The sequence below is a fragment of the Rhizopus microsporus genome (assembly GCF_002708625.1).
Source record: "Rhizopus microsporus ATCC 52813 unplaced genomic scaffold scaffold_8, whole genome shotgun sequence".
In the NCBI taxonomy this organism is placed as follows: domain Eukaryota; kingdom Fungi; phylum Mucoromycota; class Mucoromycetes; order Mucorales; family Rhizopodaceae; genus Rhizopus; species Rhizopus microsporus.
This window is the reverse complement of record NW_019671923.1, coordinates 711,203-732,529: the sequence shown is the minus strand read 5'-3', so window position 1 is coordinate 732,529 and position 21,327 is coordinate 711,203. Positions and strand designations below refer to the sequence as shown.

At 36.4% G+C, this 21,327-nt stretch overlaps 11 protein-coding genes across 11 annotated transcripts; 7 read left to right on the top strand and 4 right to left on the bottom strand.

The window, feature by feature from the left end:
• The first annotated feature begins 860 nt into the window (after window positions 1–860).
• RHIMIDRAFT_282948 (uncharacterized protein) lies at window positions 861–1,308 on the top strand. Its single transcript, XM_023613103.1, has one exon. It carries the CDS (start codon window positions 915–917, stop codon window positions 1,263–1,265), a length of 351 nt encoding a protein of 116 aa, XP_023466390.1. The 5' UTR covers window positions 861–914; the 3' UTR covers window positions 1,266–1,308.
• A 2,382-nt stretch (window positions 1,309–3,690) lies between these two features.
• Window positions 3,691–4,516, top strand: RHIMIDRAFT_282942 (uncharacterized protein; the record flags this gene model as incomplete). The annotated part of the gene is made up of 4 exons (XM_023613102.1): window positions 3,691–3,792; window positions 3,848–3,905; window positions 3,968–4,018; window positions 4,065–4,516. Coding segments are annotated over exons 1-4 (530 nt in total), but the record flags the coding sequence as incomplete, so codon positions are not given.
• Window positions 4,517–5,353: 837 nt separating this feature from the next.
• Window positions 5,354–6,644, bottom strand: RHIMIDRAFT_237596 (RhoGAP-domain-containing protein; the record flags this gene model as incomplete). The annotated part of the gene is made up of 4 exons (XM_023608784.1): window positions 5,354–6,084; window positions 6,180–6,395; window positions 6,443–6,550; window positions 6,596–6,644. 4 exons carry the CDS (start codon window positions 6,642–6,644, stop codon window positions 5,354–5,356), a joined length of 1,104 nt encoding a protein of 367 aa, XP_023466388.1.
• Window positions 6,645–7,774: 1,130 nt separating this feature from the next.
• Window positions 7,775–8,631, top strand: RHIMIDRAFT_282939 (uncharacterized protein). The gene is made up of 3 exons (XM_023613101.1): window positions 7,775–8,014; window positions 8,063–8,314; window positions 8,366–8,631. Exons 1-3 carry the CDS (start codon window positions 7,908–7,910, stop codon window positions 8,421–8,423), a joined length of 417 nt encoding a protein of 138 aa, XP_023466387.1. The 5' UTR covers window positions 7,775–7,907; the 3' UTR covers window positions 8,424–8,631.
• A 670-nt stretch (window positions 8,632–9,301) lies between these two features.
• Window positions 9,302–9,784, top strand: RHIMIDRAFT_251612 (uncharacterized protein; the record flags this gene model as incomplete). Its single annotated transcript, XM_023610863.1, has 1 exon — window positions 9,302–9,784. The coding sequence occupies one exon, from the start codon at window positions 9,302–9,304 to the stop codon at window positions 9,782–9,784; it is 483 nt and encodes a 160-aa protein (XP_023466386.1).
• A 52-nt stretch (window positions 9,785–9,836) lies between these two features.
• Window positions 9,837–12,405, bottom strand: RHIMIDRAFT_237593 (alpha/beta-hydrolase; the record flags this gene model as incomplete). Its single annotated transcript, XM_023608783.1, has 13 exons — window positions 9,837–10,035; window positions 10,090–10,643; window positions 10,691–10,775; window positions 10,828–10,871; window positions 10,924–11,037; window positions 11,090–11,210; window positions 11,266–11,438; window positions 11,502–11,782; window positions 11,843–11,946; window positions 11,995–12,029; window positions 12,083–12,167; window positions 12,221–12,290; window positions 12,348–12,405. The coding sequence occupies 13 exons, from the start codon at window positions 12,403–12,405 to the stop codon at window positions 9,837–9,839; spliced, it is 1,923 nt and encodes a 640-aa protein (XP_023466385.1).
• Window positions 12,406–13,357: 952 nt separating this feature from the next.
• Window positions 13,358–13,777, top strand: RHIMIDRAFT_282938 (uncharacterized protein). Its single transcript, XM_023613100.1, has 2 exons — window positions 13,358–13,572; window positions 13,639–13,777. Exons 1-2 carry the CDS (start codon window positions 13,398–13,400, stop codon window positions 13,671–13,673), a joined length of 210 nt encoding a protein of 69 aa, XP_023466384.1. The 5' UTR covers window positions 13,358–13,397; the 3' UTR covers window positions 13,674–13,777.
• Window positions 13,778–14,279: 502 nt separating this feature from the next.
• On the bottom strand, window positions 14,280–15,369 carry RHIMIDRAFT_291997 (ferredoxin reductase-like protein). Its single transcript, XM_023613858.1, has 2 exons — window positions 14,821–15,369; window positions 14,280–14,760 (listed from the first exon to the last, which is right to left on the bottom strand). Exons 1-2 carry the CDS (start codon window positions 15,349–15,351, stop codon window positions 14,341–14,343), a joined length of 951 nt encoding a protein of 316 aa, XP_023466383.1. The 5' UTR covers window positions 15,352–15,369; the 3' UTR covers window positions 14,280–14,340.
• Window positions 15,370–16,581: 1,212 nt separating this feature from the next.
• On the top strand, window positions 16,582–19,530 carry RHIMIDRAFT_282934 (AIP3-domain-containing protein). The gene is made up of 4 exons (XM_023613099.1): window positions 16,582–16,778; window positions 16,829–17,010; window positions 17,068–18,104; window positions 18,153–19,530. Exons 1-4 carry the CDS (start codon window positions 16,746–16,748, stop codon window positions 19,379–19,381), a joined length of 2,481 nt encoding a protein of 826 aa, XP_023466382.1. The 5' UTR covers window positions 16,582–16,745; the 3' UTR covers window positions 19,382–19,530.
• RHIMIDRAFT_306542 (uncharacterized protein) lies at window positions 19,472–20,121 on the top strand (the record flags this gene model as incomplete). Its single annotated transcript, XM_023614501.1, has 1 exon — window positions 19,472–20,121. The coding sequence occupies exon 1, from the start codon at window positions 19,561–19,563 to the stop codon at window positions 20,119–20,121; it is 561 nt and encodes a 186-aa protein (XP_023466381.1). The 5' UTR covers window positions 19,472–19,560.
• A 9-nt stretch (window positions 20,122–20,130) lies between these two features.
• Window positions 20,131–21,189, bottom strand: RHIMIDRAFT_202321 (TPT-domain-containing protein; the record flags this gene model as incomplete). Its single annotated transcript, XM_023606603.1, has 2 exons — window positions 20,131–20,832; window positions 20,902–21,189. 2 exons carry the CDS (start codon window positions 21,187–21,189, stop codon window positions 20,131–20,133), a joined length of 990 nt encoding a protein of 329 aa, XP_023466380.1.
• Window positions 21,190–21,327: the final 138 nt, after the last annotated feature.

Below are 21,327 nucleotides of genomic sequence, written 5' to 3'. Positions count from 1 at the left end.
GTCATGCTTATTTACCGTCATACTCTCCTGAACTTAATCCAATTGAGCAATTCTGGTCAGTTGTTAAGAGCAAAGTAAAGCGCAATAGGTTATTGGAAAAAGAGACGCTGATGACGAGAATTAAAGAGGGTGGGACAAGCGAGTCAGAGCAAGAACCATGAGGACAGGCTAGTTTTGATTGGTGAATCTTTGAATACTCAGAGGGACATTTGATAACTGCTGTAAAGAAGCAAAAAAAAGGACTCGATTAAAGTGGGTTTTTATATGTTTTTCTTTTTCAAACAAGCTTCAGGATCAGGTACCTGGAACAAAGAAATCATATTAAATAGGAGAAATCTACATGGTGATTACTCAAGAATATGCATTGCCAAATATGACTACATGTTCTTCTGATTTCATGGAAAAACCGAAAAAAGAATTTAAACTTTTACAAAGAGACTAAAGAGGGTTATTCTAATATTAAGTTAATTTCAACTCCAAGACAGCCCGCCTGTTAATAATACTGTCAAATGGGATAGTGAGCCATATTCTTTTTGTATTTGTAATTACTCTGATAACATTACAACGGTTTCAATACGACATCTAGATTTGGAAAGCACGACATTCAGTCTCGTTATTTTTTGGAAATACAGTATATCCATGGATGTCAAGGCTGATACTACGAAAATATTCTTGGTGATGACGGATTTACATTTTGTTCAGTATGAATTTTGTTTTCACCATTGGGTGCACTTATTTTCGATCACAAGCGAATTTACTTTCCGGAAAGAGTGTATATCACTGACGTTACTCTTTTAGATTTGGCTGTGCGCCAAGAATCTCCCCTGCAAATAGAAAAATTTTATGTATAGTCACACTGATTTTTTTTTTCTGGCCTTTCTTTTTCTTGTTTTGTTTGACAGCATAGATCAGCCATGAGTTTACGTTCATTAGTTAGATTCAGTACAAGAGCATCAGTACTAGAGAACACAGTCAAGATCCAAACATCTCGTTTTGGTACATTATCCTTGATGAACAGCTTCAATAACACAGCTGTGAACATGAATACATTTCAAATACCCAGTTGGTTAGAAGCCTTCTTATGGGCAGCGCCCAAAAAGAAGACCTCTCACTCCAAGAAGCGTATGCGTGCGTCCAACAAGGGATTACAACAAAAGGAGAATATTACAACTTGTCCAGTATGTGGAAGCCATAAAATGATGCATCATTTATGTGGACATTGTTATTCTGATATCAAAAAGAAGGCCAAACTTGAGGTTGCTTAGTAACCTTTTTGTGTGTACATAACAACAACAACAACAACAACAATATAATAATAAATGTGCTTTATCATACAATACAATATGGACATTTTGACATTAAAAGTTCTTTGCATAAGAGCATATTGACTAAATGGTTTTGTTCTTGTATTGTTTATGTGTTGATTATCTAAGCAAAGTGGTCATTGATGACGATAGCTTCCCTTGTTTGGTGCTGCCTTTAATTTGGGAGGCAACTTTGTCACTATATGAAGTTGAAACTCAAAAAAGTGGTCTACTCGAGAGAAAAGGATGGGGAACATTTGATGTGTAAGCACTGTGTACAATAGGTACGAATTAAGAACGGCTTATCCTGAGGTAAAGGTTTAACAAGTTGATTATAAATATACAAAATATACGCTTGATTCCAAGGCTGCCTAATCCGTCGCTGTTGTTCTCCATTGTCAACTTCAGAATAATTTGATTGACAACATCGTATAGCGAACTAGGAGGCTCTGACGAATACCTATCCTTTGAAAGTCTTGCTCTATGTTCTTCTCTGAGCTGGACAATATTCGTCGCTGCTTCTTCCAGCAGGCACTATTTGTCAATATTGGTTATTTTGTTTTATGTTTAAAAATACTTATTACCTTGGTTGTCCAGCAGAACTTTATCGATTTAGGCAAATATTCATTTCTGTCTTTGAAATTTGGTTGTATTTGAAGAGATACTTCTCTCCAAAGGTCGAATACTCATTCTGATTGGAAACGTACGCTACAGAGATGCAGCATGGACCCTATTTACATTTTAAGAGAAAAAAATTAGTATTCAATACAACAACTAGCAGAACGATATATTACTTGCATCATGCAGAAAGAACACTTTAATGTGACTAAACTCTTCCACAGAAGCAAAACGGTACCATCTGTGACGAATGCCAGCATCGCAAGGGTACCAAAATGCCCTTATGATAGTCAACGTTGACTTCGACCTTGTTACCATTACTCAAGTGACCGGATGCTTCCAGAAGTAACAGCTCAAGTCTCTCGAAACAAAAAGGCATGGTCAGTCTGTCAAATTTGTACTGGCTTTTGTCGCCAACACAAATGCCATTGCTGCTCAATTGTTTAGCCATACTTTCGAGGGGGGAACTGACCCTACTCGAAATTGGGCCAATACGCATGGACTGTTACGCTTCTTGCAATGATGTCCCAGATATGGCCATATGTACAGCTGATTAAAAGCATCCTCGTATGCACTTCTATCAACAAATGATCCATACGACTTTGCTCTATAAGTTTGTGCTTGATAATTAGACTATCAAAATACGACTTACATTATTAGCAATATTCCTTATAAGAACTCGAATTCAGTTTATTTTCTCGCCATCTGCTGAAAGAATTACCATTGAGATTTCCCTTGCTTTATTTTTAAGTCTGTGCAAGCCATCTTACAGGCATTTTTACAAAATTACCCTTAATATACATGATATAGTTGCTTATACTATCAATGGCGTTATCAATGCATTTGTGTAGAGCCAAGGGAATAGACGTATCATTGATACTATGCCTCTCTACATGCTAATCATATAAATGCCTGTCCAAAGAGGGCCTGGCGGAGAAAGTTTTATTCTGCACTTTAAAAACTACCTGCATGGATGAAATGCGGACTCATAGTTCTTCAGGAACTATTTTACAATGAAAAAGAAAAGGAAACGATAAAACGCTGCTTTTGTTGCTTTTATTTTGCTTTCAAGCGATGACGCGTACTCGTGCGTCACCAATTCCCCCCTTTTTCTTTTTTAATTGCATAAACAATCTGGATAAACCAACAAATGTCTTTGCTTAGAACTAAAGTAAGGTAAGTGTTACTTGTTCTTGTAAGCTCATTTTTCTTTATAAACGCCGCTACATCATAGTGGCATAACTCTTTATCTGCGCCATGGCCATGCTTGAGGACCTTGTAAGGCATGGGTAGGGTAATTTTAGCAGTGAACGTTGCCCAAATGTTCCTCAGCTGAGACACAATTAAATGAAAAAAAAAGGATCGACTTGCTTGTTTATTCAAGCCTCGACCTCATTCTTGCTCAAGCTTACAATTGTAAAGTGTATATTCAAAAATATTATAAAGTTGCTATTTAGCGTCATTGTTTAAATTGAAATCTGTACCCAAATTTCTTGGAGAATGCTTACTTACACTTTTGGATCAGAGAAGGATCCAATTCCCGATGACGGTACAGACGGTGTACATGACCTTTTGCTCTTAAGTGTGACCCCGATGAATTTATATCCAATCAAATCAACACGAGGAATCAATCTTGAACGCGTATATGCTCAAGAAAGCAAACAAACATAGAAAAAAGGTAGAAGAAGTATGATTACACCATTTATCATCATTTGATAAAGAGAAGGGGATGGCTGATATCATCGATCTTTCTCCTTTTTTGTCTCTATTTAAACACAAAGTTGTCAGCCCCTTAAATTCTATTCTCTCTCTTCTCTCTTTTTTTACCATGAATTCTGCTATTGCAACCAGAAAGTATTATCATAATACAGTAACTGTCATTTATTTCTGTGCATATTTCAATTCTATTCATACTTTTATAATAGCAACCATTAGATTTACCTCCAACACCTTCTTCTTCTTCTTATAACGAGAAAACAAATAGTACGTAAAAGAGCAAAGAGGGGAAGATGACAAGATAATAACGTTTTTTTTTTTGTTGATAGATAATATTTCTATTCCTGGATATGGTTCCATTGGGTCTAGTTCTCGTATAGGTATAGAAATAGGATCAGCTGGTATAAACTAAATCATTATACGTAGAAGGCATGCAAACAACTGTAAGTTCCAATGATGATGAAGGATTATATTTGTTATGGACACACCAACTCTTGAGAGAACGTGGATTTGTTCCCTCTCCATGTTGGCTAAATGAAGAAGATTATACAGATGATACCCATATAATAGATGATGATGACAGCAGTGTGTCAGGTGATGAAGAAGATCCTTACGAAAAAAAGCGTAGATTGTTCTCGCCCACCGTCTCATCCGGTCATAATGAGCATTTATATAGCTATCAAAGCTCTCTCATGTCTCAAAATTCGATACCTTCTTATATGAGTCAGCATAGACAAGAAGAACAAGAAGAAGAGCAAGGCCATGCTTTTCGTGGCATATTTTCAACATGTTTCGGCAAATGTAGCTAAATTTAAATATGTATATATAATAATAAAAGATCAAGCATACGTTTAAACAGATTCTTATTTATAATTAATTAAAACCTCTAATGGGCGCACGATTGTAACATTACATCTTTCCTGCCCGAGGCAGTTCAGAAAGGAAGGACAGTGATGGCTAAAAGCTCTTTTGAAATCGAGGGTAAAAATGTTTTGGAAGGAGCGAATGGGACCAAGTGTAAGATACACTAGTGAGTAAGAGAAGAGGGAAACCATTCTAAGAATCTTTGCCCGAGATGAGTGAGCGGGGTAGGCGGAAGCTTAGTGTGATATAGATAATCGAGTCCATATAGGATTCTGCATACAATTGGCCAGCGGATGATCCACGAGAGTGTTGTGTTAGGAGAGCGAGGCTTCTTGATAGGTAGCATATTTAAAAGGAAGGACAATGGGTCAGAAATGGTTCAGGAAGATCAAGCATACACTTTATTCAGAAATTATTCGCACACTGATAGAAAAATGATAATTTCAGACAACAAATCTTAGGCCTAGCTGGGGAATAGCTGGTCTTACTTTTTTGTCCAAAGAAAAGAAGCCAAGGTCAGATTATTTATATGAAGTCTCTAGCAACTTTTTCAGTTACGTGTTATTCATAAGTGTTGACCACATTTATCTTCTCTTCTTCCAAAAAGACAAAATTCATTGCCCTTTTAATAATAAATGATTGATAATCAACTAAAGTGTAATTCTTGTTGGTTTTAGATTGTGTGAGGCATATATATTATAGCATTTATTTTTAAGAGTCATGTTATTAACCATTATGGAAACTATACAAGCATATACAAAGGACATATATATATATATATAAAAAGGAAAGTAATAACAATAAAATATTACATAGCTCATATAAATATCATAAAAGAGAGAGATAACATTTTATCTAAGTGTGCTTGTCGACAATATCTTTCTTAGTGTGTTTGATTTTGGTAAGAGAAAAAAAGAGCTTTTTTTTGAGAGTGAAGGTGCTGATGTCTTGATGGAAGCAGTTTCATCTGTTGAATATATAGTGGGTTTGACAACAGGGATACCTTCTATTGGATCATTATCTTTATGAATAGGATAAATGATATCTTTAGGTGGAACAGGAGGTGGACTAGGCGAAGGGCTGGTTGAATAAGGTGAAGGCAAGGTTCTGTTCTGATAATGATGATACTGACGACGATAATTAAAAGCAGATACAGTCGCATTACCCATCTTGTTATGTTCCATCAATGTATAATGTTGTTTATCCAATATAGTAATTAACGATGCATGATGTTCAATCATTGATGTCCAGATATTTGTCCATTGTTTATTTCGCTTTATATGCTGGTCAATCATACCTGATGCTTGAATGTTATTTTTATGTCTTCTAAATGTGCTATGCGTGCTACTGTTTGAGATCGTAGACGAAGTGGATATCTTCATGTCTCTTAACGAATGTTCAAATCCAGTACAAACAGGCGCAAACACAGTGGCTAATGCTTCTGGAGACATCATATTACGATTGACGTGATCTTGAATTTTTCCTGCCATGATCAGAATAGCGTGTATTAATTGTCGGTTGTAAAAGGGTAACTTGATGAGAATAGAAGATATTTGTTGAATAGCATTGGGTTGTTCAAGGTCTTTATATTTATATATTTATAATGTTAATCACTTGATTATATGTTTATATATATATATATATATATATAATATATGTATATATAAATATATCTACCTATAGCTTGTAGTTCCTCATGGAATGCATTTGGAATAACAGGTTCAGGTAATTCACGCAAATATTTTTTGACAAGGCTGGTGAGTGTATGAATGTCATAGTGAGATAAATCAATCAGCTTTCTTTCTTCTGCTGTACACATATTGATCTTGTTTTCAAGTGATACAACCTCTGCTGTTGCACCCGATAGACGAAACAATCCCTCTGTGCCGAGGCCTATTGACTCTGTTTGTTATATGTCTACGAGATAATACTTGACTTACCTCTTTTGCATATCTCAAGAAAGCATAGATAGACTGGATCAGGCACACAAAGATCCCAAAGAAATGAGCCTGATTTAGCAGCATCACATAATGGAACACCAAATATTCCTATAGTATGTCAATACATATACATTTATTGACCCTATGTTCTACCTTCATGAAAGTATGCGTCTATTCCATGTTTTTGTTTTGTAAATAGCATATTGAATATTTTCATATGCTTCTTTTTTGTAGATGTATTAGATGTTGGCTGGTGCATATCTTAAATAAAGGAAAAGAGGGAAAGAAGAAGAAAAAAATAGACAGTGACAATAAACCTTTTTATACGATACTCTCTATGATTTCGACATTTGTTATTTGTGACTTATATGGATTAACTTTTTGGGATCTATATATAGAAATGTTTTATGGTTTCCTTTTATATCTTGAAAATATAGAGACACTTGTATGTGTTAAAGAAGATCGTTTGACGTTGTTATTATTTAACCTTGAAAAGTAACGTCTAAAATAACTAAATTACACAAAAGATTTCATTATGCATAACTTTATAATGTTTTTATTTATCTTTCTCTTTTTTTATTATCTTATTGTTATCACCTGTGGCTCCTCAGTCTCAATTGCTTCATTAGATTCAAAACCTAACCAAGTCATTTGTAGTAAATCTTCTTTTCACAAGACAATAACAACAGCGGATATATCTATTGCCCACTGCTTTTATTTTTATATCCCTGGTAAAGCTAACCAAACCTTACGTCATGATCGCCAGAATAAAATATATATATTGCGCGGGCAGAAATCAAAAACAGAATCTTGACACCTGTTAAAATTTATGCAATTTATGCCCTTACAGTGTACGGCATTATACACTATTACCGAGCAATGACACATTAAACGCAGAAGTAGACCGTTATGCCCCAAACACGGCAATAGAAACAAGGCTGTATCCTTTTTCATGTTTCGATAATGTAATGTATAAATGTAAAAAGGGCTACAACAAAAATATAAAGAGGCGTATATGGTTTATATGGGATATGCTTGAAGAAGAAAGGGTAAAGCACAATGTTTGATGATATAAACGGTGTTTAATGAAGCTAGTCGGCATTTTCTTCTTTTACTACCAATAAAGATAACCTTTAAAAAAAAAAATGCTGTTTTCAGGGCACGTTTTTCTGTACACTTATGGAAAAGCCTACCACATCGGAGAAGACGAGACGGAGTCTACCAAGATTGGAATAAGTATGTTAGACATTCATATTGACAAAGACGAAACTAAAGATAGTTCAATGACAAGATGCCTGTTTTATTGCATATTCCCTCTCTACAAGTAAAATGCATATCATCTTGCTTACTATAATAGAATGTTTTTATTACCATGGCAATAGAGCTCATATCGGGGAATGAATTGATTCAATCTCACTTCTCTCTCTTGTTCTGTGTCTGTGTATCTCTTTTTCCCTTTTTCAAGATGAAATTCTTGTTATTATGGTTGTTTACAATAACTTTCGTATTTGGTATTGATTTTAAAAATAAACAAGAGCATTCAAATTATGGTGAACAAAAGCATAATAAAGCGTAATGCAAACTATTTGATATGATTATGTAATTAACACGCAATAATAGACACATTCAAGAGCATTTGAATGCATTATCTAATAATACTGATCAACCTTTACCTGATTTAAAGGATGAAGATATGGTCTATTATCTATTCTTAATCCATGACCAAAACGGTGACGGTTTCTTGGACGGTCACGAACTAAGACAAGCTTTTACAGATTTCGGTCATGATGAAGATGTCTCGAAATATTTATCGCTTGATGAAATAACTGAAATGGTTGACCATGTCTTGGAGGAAGACGATCTCAATGGAGAGTAAGTTGCTCTTTTTGCTTTTATAAACTTTATTTCTTATATTCTTCATAGTGGTCTCATAAGCTGGTCTGAATATCTTGAGTCACAAACATATCACAGTCAGTCTTGATCCCTAACTGCCAACACCCCCTTCAAAAATAAACTTTTTAAGCTTGCATTTACGTCATTTAAAGGAAACGTGTCTACAACGTGCGATATATACCTCGGCTAATGTATAAAAATAAAAGCAATATCAAGTCTGGATGAACATAACTCTGTAATAATAAAAAGATGTATTTTCTGAAACGCGTTTTAAATATGTATACATAAAGTGTAACCCCCTTCTTATTTATTTATATATCAAACTAGTTTTATATATCTATTGAATCTAGTTTCATCATGTGTGTGTTTATAAGCTTGCTTTATGGTGAAACTTTAGGATACGGAAATATAAACTAATATATACATATGTGATCATTCCAGGCTCTTGTAATACGGTTTAGACTCAAAAGCAGTCGATCTCCGTGACAAACAATGGCAATTGTTTGTTTGTTTGTTTGGATACAATGTTTATATTGGAATAAAGTTTCTCTTTTGTCCTACGATTGATTGAAACAGAAGATAGTAAAGATGTTTGATATCACCATTACATTCTATCATGTATCACATTGTACTAGACTGGAGCATCATTATAATCAATTTTACATGTGAGCGAACAAATAGCAAAGAGCCGATGAGGATATGGTCATGTGATTGTACATCGTCGACATCAATCATCTATCCTCAGCGTTTTCATTGTTTCCCTGATAAGTCGGAATAACATCCAAAGCAAATGCGAGTATATGTGTACGACATGAGATGGTACCGTTTCTTACTTGAAGAAAGGTACCACCGTCGTTCAATCCAGTTCTCATATGATCACTTGCATTGTGCATTCTATAAAACGATCGCTCCTTTCTTTTCTTCTTTTTTCCCTTTCATTCTTTACGGCAAGAAAAAATAAAACAAATGTCAAGCATCATCAAACCATCGAGCTTCAATCGATCTTCTCCGGTGATATTTCCATCGGCTTCACCTACACCCAAGCTCTACATGACTCCTTCAAAAAAGATACCCGAAGTGACGCCATGGCAGGAGATGGCTTTTGATGCCTACCATAGTCCTAATATATTCAGCTATGAAGATAGTATACTCAAGATGAAGGAAAGATACCAATTGTCAACAACCATATCACCCCTTTCTATCATCGACCCCATGGATGATCTTGATCCTCAATTGAATGAAGAAGATCTACTTTCCTTCCCATCAAGCGCTGAAAACGAAATAATCATCGGATCTCCCTTCATTCCTTCACCGGTGCAAGATCCGATTGCTGAAAGATTGAGACAGTCGACAGATACTACATCAAATAAAGCACAGATGAAATCAAGCAAGCTAGCTTTTAGCAAAGAATTTATACAAAAGGTGAAAAAATCCACAATTGGCATTTAATAATGATATATGTATTTAAATGAACAAGTGTGTGTGTATATAAATAAACAAATTATTTCTTGTTCTTTCTTAATGTTGATTCTTCATCCCAGTCTGCAAAATCAAAATCACTTTCTTCTTCGTCATCATGTTCATCATCAATCGTAAAATGATGATGGTCTGATGGTTTGTTTCCTTCAGGCCCAGGCTGTGATTCTTCAAAGTTTTCTTCAGCTTCAAAGAGAGTAGGTGTCTCAACCACTAATTCATCCCTATATGCATTTCACTCAGACATTATTTCTTTCATATCATTTCATAAAACTTACAGCTCATTCGTTTCGTCTTGGTCACCTAAACGTAATATCTTTCGATTGTTCGTTTTGCGACTGACTAAGTTCTTCAAATAGCCCATCACGCCTTGCTTGCGAACCCCTTCACGTTCACGTTGGGGAGCTCCGCCGAATTTGGCAGTTGGGGAAGGTCGTCTGCTTCCGAAGCACCAACAGCATAAAGCAAGAGCTACAAATAGAACAACGACAAATACCCCTGTGCCCCAGTTATAGTATTTAGACCGTCCATTTGTTGGTTCTTGTTCAATTGCTTGTTCCTTGTCCTCTTGTTTTGTATCTTTATCTGATGGCTTGTCCTCCTTCTCCTCTTCTTCTTCTTCTTTATCTGATGGCTTCTCCTTTCCTTTATTATCTGCTTGGCTATGCTCAACTTGAATAAAGCGATTGATCATATCAAGGCATTCTGTGGGTTTATCATATGGAACCATGTGACTACCGTCTTTGATCATCACATAAGTCAAATTACGATCCCGGGTGACATATCCGGCAAGCTTATCATTCACCTTCCATTCTTCCTTTTTGGTTCCTTTCTACTCAACAACGTCAGTGCGCGCTCGTCACGTTTTATTTTTGTTACCTTAAATCCCTTTGACCCATTCCAGGTCATGTTACCAATTAAGTACTCGATACCCAATGTATTACATACTAGGTCATACTCCCCGCTGATAGAACGTATTATGTTCTTATTCTCTTCTCTTCATTAGATTGACTTACTTGTATAATAGCACAGGAATTTCTTCCAGAATATCAGGTAGTAACTATAGTTTGAACTTGATCAACATGGAGAAATTCTAAATGGAAGATACTTACATAATAAGATGAGCTGCTCTCATCCCCATTAAGTTCTATTGAAACAAGCGATGTACATTCTTTCCAGCCCAATGATTGCTTCTCTGCATGAATAGCTCGTTTAACTTCATCAAGCTAAAGAGAAAATATGAGTTTATGCTTTCATTTGAGGTACAGTTACACTTACTCTCAGGTATCGGGTGACATCTGCAAGCTCATATGGCCAGCTCAATCCACATTCTGGATAGGGCTCGTCTTTCATTCGTATGTCATACACATTCAGACAGACCTTCTTCATATCCTTGTTCCTAACATTCACTTGTGAGATTTTTTTAGTCAGCATGCTCTCTCAGAACAACTTACTCTCGAATATTGCTGTCTGTCACGTCTGTCAGCACTTTTTCGCAAGAGGAAATATGTATGGTTTCTTTCTTGGCAATATCTCGTTGACATTCTTTGAAATGTGATTCTATCAAATCCATACGATTGTCCGACACGAGGCCATGCTGTATACTAAAATCATAATAAGCGCTATACTTTATGATTAGTCAATACACAACATGAACACGGTCAATGTATTTCTTTTTTTTAATTTTTACTTGATGTTTTGCAGATATCCAACCATTTCCAATAGCGATTCCTTTCAGCTTAAACGGTTGATCTCTTTCTCTATTTAACTTTAATATACGATTTGCAAAATAAGGAATATATGAGCCAGCAAAGCTTTCACCAGCGATATACAAGTCTTGCTGACGGAGTTTTGGGAATATCTCATATAGTTTATCCATAAACTGGACAAACTCTTCAGTGATCTGCGTCATATTATGCATGTAGCTATCCCAGTCTGCAAAACTGTAACCTGTTCCGACAGGCTGGTCCACTGAAAAAGGCAAGACGCGTCAGGTTCCATTGAAACACGTATGAATAAAATGATATTTACCGTATATGTTGGTAGCATACTTTTGCCATCCACCTTTATTGATGCTTAGTGATAAATCCTTCTTGACTCTAAAAGGACCGTTTTCCAAAAATAGACCATCCATACTATAAAGAGGGATGAATTGACTGCATAGGCTTCATCTATAGATTTACCTTGAACACCCAGGTCCACCATTAAGCCATATAATCTATCATTTACATTTAATAAACTGTAAATAAGATGCATACTTGATCTACATACAAGTTTCTGAGGATCTGTCTTTTCTTCTTGTTCCACCATCCAAAAGAAGATGTTTGAGTTACTCTTCTTGGACAGCTCGATATGTCTTTAATATGGCACATGAGTATTCTATGTTGTTTTTGTTCTTTGTTTATTTACCCAGCGTATTGCGAAAACTTTAGTGTGGTGATATCAATACCAGGCAAAGACTGTATTTTGTACTCATCCGCTATTCCAAATAAAGTACGAGTTAGACATCAGCATGGACTGACAAGTGTTAAAGTACCATTTTGACAAAAAACTCCTGCAATTGCAAAGAATACTGCAAGTAACGGCTTTCTCATGATCGCAATAGCAAGAAAGCGAGGAAAGAAAAAAGCGAAAACAACTATGAAATTGGGCTGAAAAAGCTAGACACACCCAAAATTGACTGAAGTTCAATTGCTGTCTGTACCTGTTTATAGGTCAACACTGCATACACTAGAAAATGCATCAGAAAATAGGTTAATGCTACAGGCGCCGTCTAACCCAAGAATGTCTAATGGAATATTCTTTAATGTAAAATACGAATTTATCATAATTACACTTAACGATCTTGGTTCTTTGCTGATCAAACTGACAACATAAAAAATTAAAGCACTTTTCTTTTCTATCTCTTTCTTCTTTAAATCAAGATGAGAACTTTATAAATTGGTATTCAACATGAACTCTTGAGTAAGCTTAATGTGGTATTACGCATTGACAAGTTTTGCTGACCAACTATCATCAGCACTAACCATGGATAAAGAACTGTATCAATTGATCAAAAGATATCTGAAGCCAAAGCAAGCCATTAGCATTGTGTTGAAAAGTTCTCTGAAAAAATAATGTTTTCTGTAAGTATTATATTTATTCACAAATTTCATGCAACTAGATCATCTTTATTTGTAATTTAAGGCAAATATCCGCGAAATGGAAAATAACATTGAAGAGACAAAGCTCGTAGAGGGCGATGAAAAGACACGTCGCTTCATGAAGAAAATCTTTACTATAATGTAAGTACACACTATACAATAAATTGTTTTTTAATAAAATTCGTATTAGGGCCTACGTCTTCAGAAAGACACCTTCATGATCATACTCTGAGGCTGTCTTCAATTCAAACATGATCTTTCCATGTTTGATGGCCACTATTTCAATGATGGAACACCAATATGCCCCCTACTTTGTTCCAGAAGAGGAAAAGTTGACGTCTGTGACAACTTATCTCATTAAAATAGGTGTCAAAGTAGATAAAAGAATGAACTACAAGGCTGATGACGTTGTTCGCCTTACGAGACTTCAAAACTTGGAAGTAATGGCCCTAGAGACTGCAGATCCTTACGATCGTCAGGAACAAACAAAGGCGGCTTCTGACAATTCAAAAGGGATGCTCGTTCTTCTTGCCATGTTGAAAACGGTGGGAGATACATTTGAAAACGCTGAAGTAGAGCAATTCAAAAATTTAAAGTTGTATCTACTCCAACCAAGTGGTAATGGCATCCTTTCAAATTTAATGTTTTTACTAACGAATTCATTTTTAAAATGTAAGCAAATAGCTTCGACTGTGATCAATGAAGTACGCCCAAAATGAGCTGTATAGCTTTGTTCGCGAATCGAATGTGATCGTAGGTCAAGAATTCGAGGAAAAGGGGGATTCCCTATTGCCCTTGGTCAACTTCTTCTTGGATATCAAGGTACAATCTAAATCTTAACTAACTTGCGAGAAAACACTGTTATGGAACATAATTGAGTTGTGTAGAACCGTCTCGAGAAGACAATGGAGACTCTTTTGCTGCTCGAGGAGGAGCATAAAACGGCCTAGGAAAACGAAGAATGCAGCCAAATCGTGCCTCTTTCAACAGTCATAGCTCCGAAAGTATCTCGATTAAGCTTCAACAGCCACTCCAAAAGCTTTGGCGATGAGCATTTAAAGAGTTCATCTGACAGTGACTATTAAAACTTCTTTTTTATCACAAATATCCATATTTCGAATTATTATTTACATGCATATAAAATTTAGATATCTTTACCTGTAACAATCTACGTAAAATGCAAACTGTGCTTACTACAGCGATGCGTTGCTCTACATCACTTTCTTAACTTTGGCCCAAAAACAAAAACTTACGGTATGGAATCATATTGCACGACATAACAGCTTTGATTCGAAAATATGCATCAAAAAAAAAAAAAAAAAGGAGCAGGATCAACAAAGAGCACTGCTTATATAGGACTCAAGCTATGTATTATCCAGAATATGTTTATTGAAACTTCCAAACCTCTTTTGACGACAAGCCCAGCTGCGATAATAACCCAGAGAGTTGACCTTGTGAATAATCCATTGCTCTTTCCCCAGAGATCCATCTAAGCATAGGATCAGGGCCACATACAAACACTTTTCGACGTACGTTTTCATCCTGGGACATCATGCTCTTGATCATTTCCTTTGTAACATATCCAACATCCTTCCAGTTGTCATCGGGCGGATGCTCAAGCACATACTTGATATTCAGTCTATCACTATATTTTTTTTGTAATTCATCTAATTCTGATTTCAACAATATATCGTTCATAGTCTTATTTCCGTATATGAGCCAGATACGCGTACTCTTATCGTTAGGATTTTCTAGAATATGACATATTATTTGATACATGGGAGATATACCAGTACCTCCAGCAATCTACAGCAACAGAATGCGTTGAATATATGTGACTCTTGACAGTATTTCCTTTCAATTTACCATGCCAATCTCGTCTAGCGAGTTTTCTCTATATTCATACTCTTCTGCCATAGGTCCTCTAATATGAATTTGATCAGCCTGTGGTTCGAAGCCAGAGATCGTACGTGAAACAGATCCATTTTCATATCTCTTGACAATAAAATCTATATATCCATCCTTATAAGGATTTGCGTTAATGGGGGTGTAGGGACGCATGACTTGAATAGTATCATCTTTTATATAAAGGCAGGAAGGAATTGGGTATGGTTTATTCTTCTCCTGCTTGATTGATACACGCAGACGATAAGAGTCGGGTGATATCTTTTGTTTTTGTACAAGGTCGAATGGTATATATCTATCAGGGTTCAATGCTTTTGGACCCTTATTCTCAAAGTACTGCCAGCCGTAGTATCCAAGACATACTGTGGCCAGAATAGCTGCTGTTGTTGTTGCTACTGGCAGAGACTGCTTCTTTTTATTGCTTAATATTGATGTAGTAAAAGATCTATGTTGACAAGTAGAAATGAAGCTACGGCAGAGAGGTCTGAACATGATGATCTAGAGATCAATAATAAAAGAAATAAAACAGAGGGGTACTTTTTGACAGGGTCATCTACCTAAATTGAGACGGTCGGAAATAATTTTTGGGCGAATTAAAATAAGCTTTCAGACAAACAGAGCTTTGACGCGGATTAGAAAAAATACACTTGTTTTATTTGTAGAAAACTATTTGTGTTAAGTGTAAAAGCCAATGGGATAAAAGAATAATGTGTTTATTAAGTAAATTCTCTATTGGCTTTTATATATGGTTATTGATGCGTAAAAGCTTTACTTTTCTACACTTTGTGAGGGTTTTCATTTAATGTCAAAGTGCTACCCCTTACAATTATACCTCAGCAAAGCTTCTAGCCCATTTATATAAGTGAGTTCCAAATTGATAAGCTATGTATACTATGTATCTAGTGTGTAAATACCACAGACCATCTCTTCCAAGGCTCTTTATTGCCCCTGGTAGAGGTAGAGTTTATTTCTTGCAGTACCACTTTTATAAAATCTAAATCATTTCATCAAGTTGTAGAGACCATAAATTGTGTACACAGCGTACTGTCTAGTTGACGCAGGTCGTGGGTAAATGCCTTTAACACTGCTGATACTATAGCTATTGGCCCGAACTTGAATGATGACGAGAGGATTAAAGAAAAGAGTCTTGGTAGATCAGGCGTAATTTCTGGATTTTGTTGCACGTTGCGGTGTTCTTCTTCGCACAAAGCTAAGATGCACCTCATCTTGGGAATATAGGAACCTGATGATCGAAGTGTGTTATCTACCTTTTCTTTAAACACTACACTATATGTGTAGACGGTGTACCTTTGGGGCTACATCTGTACTTTCGAGTATAGACTAACTTTAAACTGATAATTACCTGGTTGATCCTGCTAGTATATTTATAAAATATATGTGAAGGAAGAAAAACCTAAAAGTTGTCAAATGCATATTATTCTTTTTTATATTAATTAACCAGTGCTAGAATATCTTGCGTTTTACTTTTAACGAAAACGCAACTCTTTATATAGTTTTATAGATGTCGTATATTTAATCCTGCTTCTTTAGCTTTTGTTAAGCAATCTTTCTATGAGCTGTATGACGAAAGGATAAGGAGCTTCAGTCTCTTTTAATGATAACCCCCAGCCAGAGATAGAGTGAAGCTTTGCATGAATGAACAGTGCCTGAGGTATTCTATGGTCTTTATCAATTCCATTATATTCTAAACCTCATTTATTGCAAAGATTAATATATTTTAAGAGTGATCATGCTTACTGAGAATGACCAATAAAAGTCCGTTTCTAAAAAAGAAGTGATACCAGGACACAGACGAGTTTATTGTTTTGGAACCGTGGCGTAACAGAAAAATCTTTTTTTCTCTCCCTTTCTTTGATTTATGAATAATGAAGAGAACAAGCAGTACAAGTAGTGGAATGGTAAATAAACAAGAAAAGAAAAGATAAAAGGTTAACCCTTGAGTCTATAGTCGGGCGAAATTGAGCAAGTTGTAACAAAACTACTTCGAACAACCAAAGCTTTATTAGAAGCCTTGACTCAGTGGTCAAACATGAGAGCTTCTAATGCTGAAATATTTGAAATTCATGACACACTTGAAAAGCAATTCTTTCTTGTCTCTCAAGCATTTGAAGAAGCAGGTGTTTCAATGAAGTAAAAAAGAAGCATATTTTAAGTAACCCAAAATAAACTAATATGTGTATTCTATAGTGACTTACAGTGGATTCCAAGACAGTTACGGGAGTCAGTATCTATTGCCATGATGGAGCAGCCTTCACCAGCTGCCTTAGACCAATACTTGCCTCGTATAAGAGAAGTTATCGTTCACTTGCTTCATGGACTGAAAGGAAAACAAGCACAACTGCGAGAGAAAGATAGAGAATCACGTGCATCCATACGCTCATCCAGCAACAGCGACGCATGGAATCGAGAAGTACCATTAGCAGCACTTAACAGAGGCAGCAGCACAAGTAGTAATGGATCGCAACGTATGATGATGTATCCCAATAATTCACCACCTTTGCCTCCCATGTCTTCTCCACGCATGAATGGCGCAGAATATGATACATGGTCAGGTGGTATGCCTCGGCCATCAGTTCCTACGAACGACCTATCAGCAAGAATCATGCCCAAACGTCCTTACTCACCCCCACCCCCACCTCACGGTTCACCTATGATGCCCCTACCAACCCGCTCGACATCATCCAGCAGACAACATATCCCCAACCCTCCTCCTCCTCCACCAGCACCTCCTAGTAACAACGTGAATAACCAACCACAGACATTTGATGAGAACGACCCAAACACAGCCAGTGCTCTGGCTGCTCTGAAGCGACAAGAAAACCTTGCCAGAAGATCATCTGTTCGTCGTGCTTCGATGTATAGAGGAAACAGCGACTACTACACAAGTATATCCTCTCGAATGCAAGATACACCGCCTGTGCCCGCGCTACCTAAAAGTCAATTAGCACGCGCTGTACCAGAAGAACCAGAGGAGAGTCATGAAGAGGAAGAAAAAGGACTGACGTTGTTCCTTCAGATCGGCAAACAAGTGAAAAAGACGGTATATCAAGGAGAGATCAGTATTCCTGCCCTCAATATGCTCTTTGTCGAAAAATTCAATTATACATCACGTCAAAACGATTTTCCCAACATTTATATTCGTGATCCATCTATTGGTGTATCCTACGAACTGACAGATCTAAGTGAAGTAAAGGACAAGTCGGTACTCTCTTTGAATATTGATGGTAAGGAGAATGTGTAAATAGTGTGAATTTGTTATTAACTCTTCTTAGAACAAGAGGAGCAAAAGGAGAGTCATAAGGAATGGATATTGAAGTTATCTGCTTCATTTGAGGAACAATTGAAAGGAGCGACACAATCATTCACACAACAGATAGAACAGGTGAAGAAACAGTTAGAGTCATCGAATGAGACACTGATTGAACAAATCACAAGTCAAATCATGGTCGAGAAGAATAATAGACAAGAAGAGGAGCCAGCCAAGGAGGAAGAGAAGAAGAAAGAAGAACAGGAAGAAGAGAAGAAGGAGGAGATGCCAGCACAAAAGATGTATGATCAAGGGCAAGTTAAGAAACAACTGATTGAGATTGAAAGTCTGAAACGTGATCTTGCTGTTATTCGCCAATTGGATCGTGAGCGTAAAGAAGAAACGAGCCAGATAATTCAGGAGATAAGGGCTAAGGCTGCCTCACTTACCAAAGCAAACGAACAAGACATCAAGGTCATATCAGCACGATCTGCTTTGGAGGAAGGAAAGAAGGGACTTTTAGAGAAATCAGACAAGATCACAACCCGTTTAGAGGAATTGCAGGACACGATTGATCAACTGAAACTAGATGTCACTCAAAGAAAATGCCGTCCTTCTGAGATACAAATGACTCACTGTGCCAAGGAACGTAGAGAACTTTCAAAGGATATTGAGGAGTTTGGAGCATTCATTGCACAGGTGAAGCCAAAGTGGAAGAAAACATGGGAGCATGAATTGCAAACGATTGTGAAGGAACAACAGACATTAAAGGATCAGGAGTATTTGCTGACAGATATCAAGGATGACCTTGAAGCACTCTCTGAGGTGTTTGAACAATTGGAAAAGATTTATGCTTATCAAGCTAGCGCCAAGCCAGTCGTCAGGGAATTTCGAGTTGTACCTGCCGAGGATGGCCATGAGGGCATGTCGAGTGTATTAAAACAAGTAGCGACGATTGATGTGGATCATGAACGTCGACTAAGGGCTATGGAGCAAGCAGATAAGATGAGGCAAAGGGAATTAGCCAATCGTATTGATGATTTTGAAAAAGAGTTGGTTACTTTTGTTGATACCAAAAAACTAAAGAAGACAGGAGGAGCATTGGAGATTGATAGATTACGTAAACAAAAGGATGAAGAAATACTCAAACAAATATATGCTTCAAAAGCAGCAGGAAGTAATACGAATAACAATCAAGAGCAACCACCAGAAACGGAACCAGAAACGGAGGAAGTTGAAGCGAGTGAAGCATAATAAAAAGATTCTAGACTTTTTTACCTGTTTCTTTGTTGGACTGTGCGCACCCTGCCTTGGGTCGGTTGTTGAAAAATCCTAAAATGGTAAAATCCTTTTATTTTTGATTTGTCTTGCTTTGAGTAAAGACCGGAAAATATATAAACTGAACATTGTCTTCTTTTTCATTTTAATTCTTCATGTCTTCGCTTCATTTACCTTCCTTTAATAACAAACTAAAGAAAAAACCCTCGTTTATATTAGAAAAACGTCCCAATTTAGAAAGATCAGTTAGCAACAGTAGCACACTATCCAAAGTTAGAAGATTTGGCTCAAAATTAATAAGAAGCAAATCACAAAGAATCATATCTTCACCATCATCACCTCAAGAAGCATCAACGTCCTTTGAATTAAATATATCTCCTACATTCAATAGGGATAGCCGATCCTCCTTGGTTGCATCCTTGAATGAAAGCACTTCATCTATAGAAGAACACGTCAAAACGCCGACAACTGCTGATTTCTGTCAGACGTCATTTGCCTTTAATATTGAGCACCCTAGTGATCAAGAAGATGAACAAGAAGAAGAAGATGATGATGATGAAGTAGACGAAAGCACACTATCTACTGTATCGCTGGTTCGATACCATTTATCTATGGCACTGAAGCAAGTAGACGAAGAAATTGACGATGAATTACAAATCTCTCATGAAATGATGCTAAGGAACTTAAAATCATGCCCCAGGATATCATTTAAATAAAACGAATAATTATAAGACTTTATTATTATTATTATTTGTTATAGCTGTTGTTGTAGGTAATAGTTCGATATTATTAAGTTTACTTTCTCGCTTGTCTACTTCCTGCTTGGCCTTTTGATACATGTATAAGCCTAAAAAGGTCAACAGTATACCTAAGCCCTGTGTAATAGATACAGTCTGTCCAAACCAGAGGATACTCATCACAATCACAAATATACGCTTGACAAGTGAAGCAACAGAATAAGTGACTGGCGATGATAGGCTGAGGGTAGTAAATGCAAACCAATTCTGAGCAAAATGTGTTGTACCATTCAACAAAAAGTAACCAATCAATGTCATGTTGATACCTTGACTGTTGTCATGGCTACCACTCAACAAGTGATATCCATCCGAATAAATCCAGAGAGGTATCATGAGCGTAAATGAGATAAAAGAAGAATAGAACATCATGTTCATCTTGTCTAGTTTGTTATAGTCTCCAATCTTGCTATTCTCTCTTGATATCAGTTTCTTACTAAATATGTTTTGCATTACAAAGACAAGACATGATGCGAGTGCACAAGCGAGGCCCAGGATATTTTTAGAAAATGTGAATGAACATGCCAAAATGACTCCGAGTGTAAGTGGCATTAATGCTGTATATACTTGAGATGAATATCTAACTTGAAAGATAAATCTATAAAACATGACGGTAAAAAGTGGAGCCAATGCCTCTTTTATCACTTGCACCTTAGTTCACACACACTTTTTTGTTTCTTGTTTTTTTTTTTTTTTGTTTACCTTGATTGTATGTACTAGACTTACAGGAATCTTGCTAATGGATATACTGGAAAATATATGCCCCACAATCATAAATAGAGATAAAGGAACAATTGTTTCTATAATCTGTCTAGTTGGCTTCTTGATACTTCTTGAACTAACAAAATTCTCGACGATAAAGCACCAGCAGGCGACAAATAAGAACTGAACAAAGGTCAACGTTACTGGATACTTGAATAGATTCATAATCTGTTTTCCTGTGTTGCTGGACAAGGAAGAAGAAAGGTACCACATGAAGCAGCATGCCATGAATCTAGTGTTTTCTGACAAGTTCAACTTGTTGGCTATAGTCGTCATCTTGGGTAATTCTCTAATTTTAAATTTCTCATCCTTATCATTTAATAAGATGGCTGGCATCTTTAAGAGAGACAAACTAATTCGAGAAAC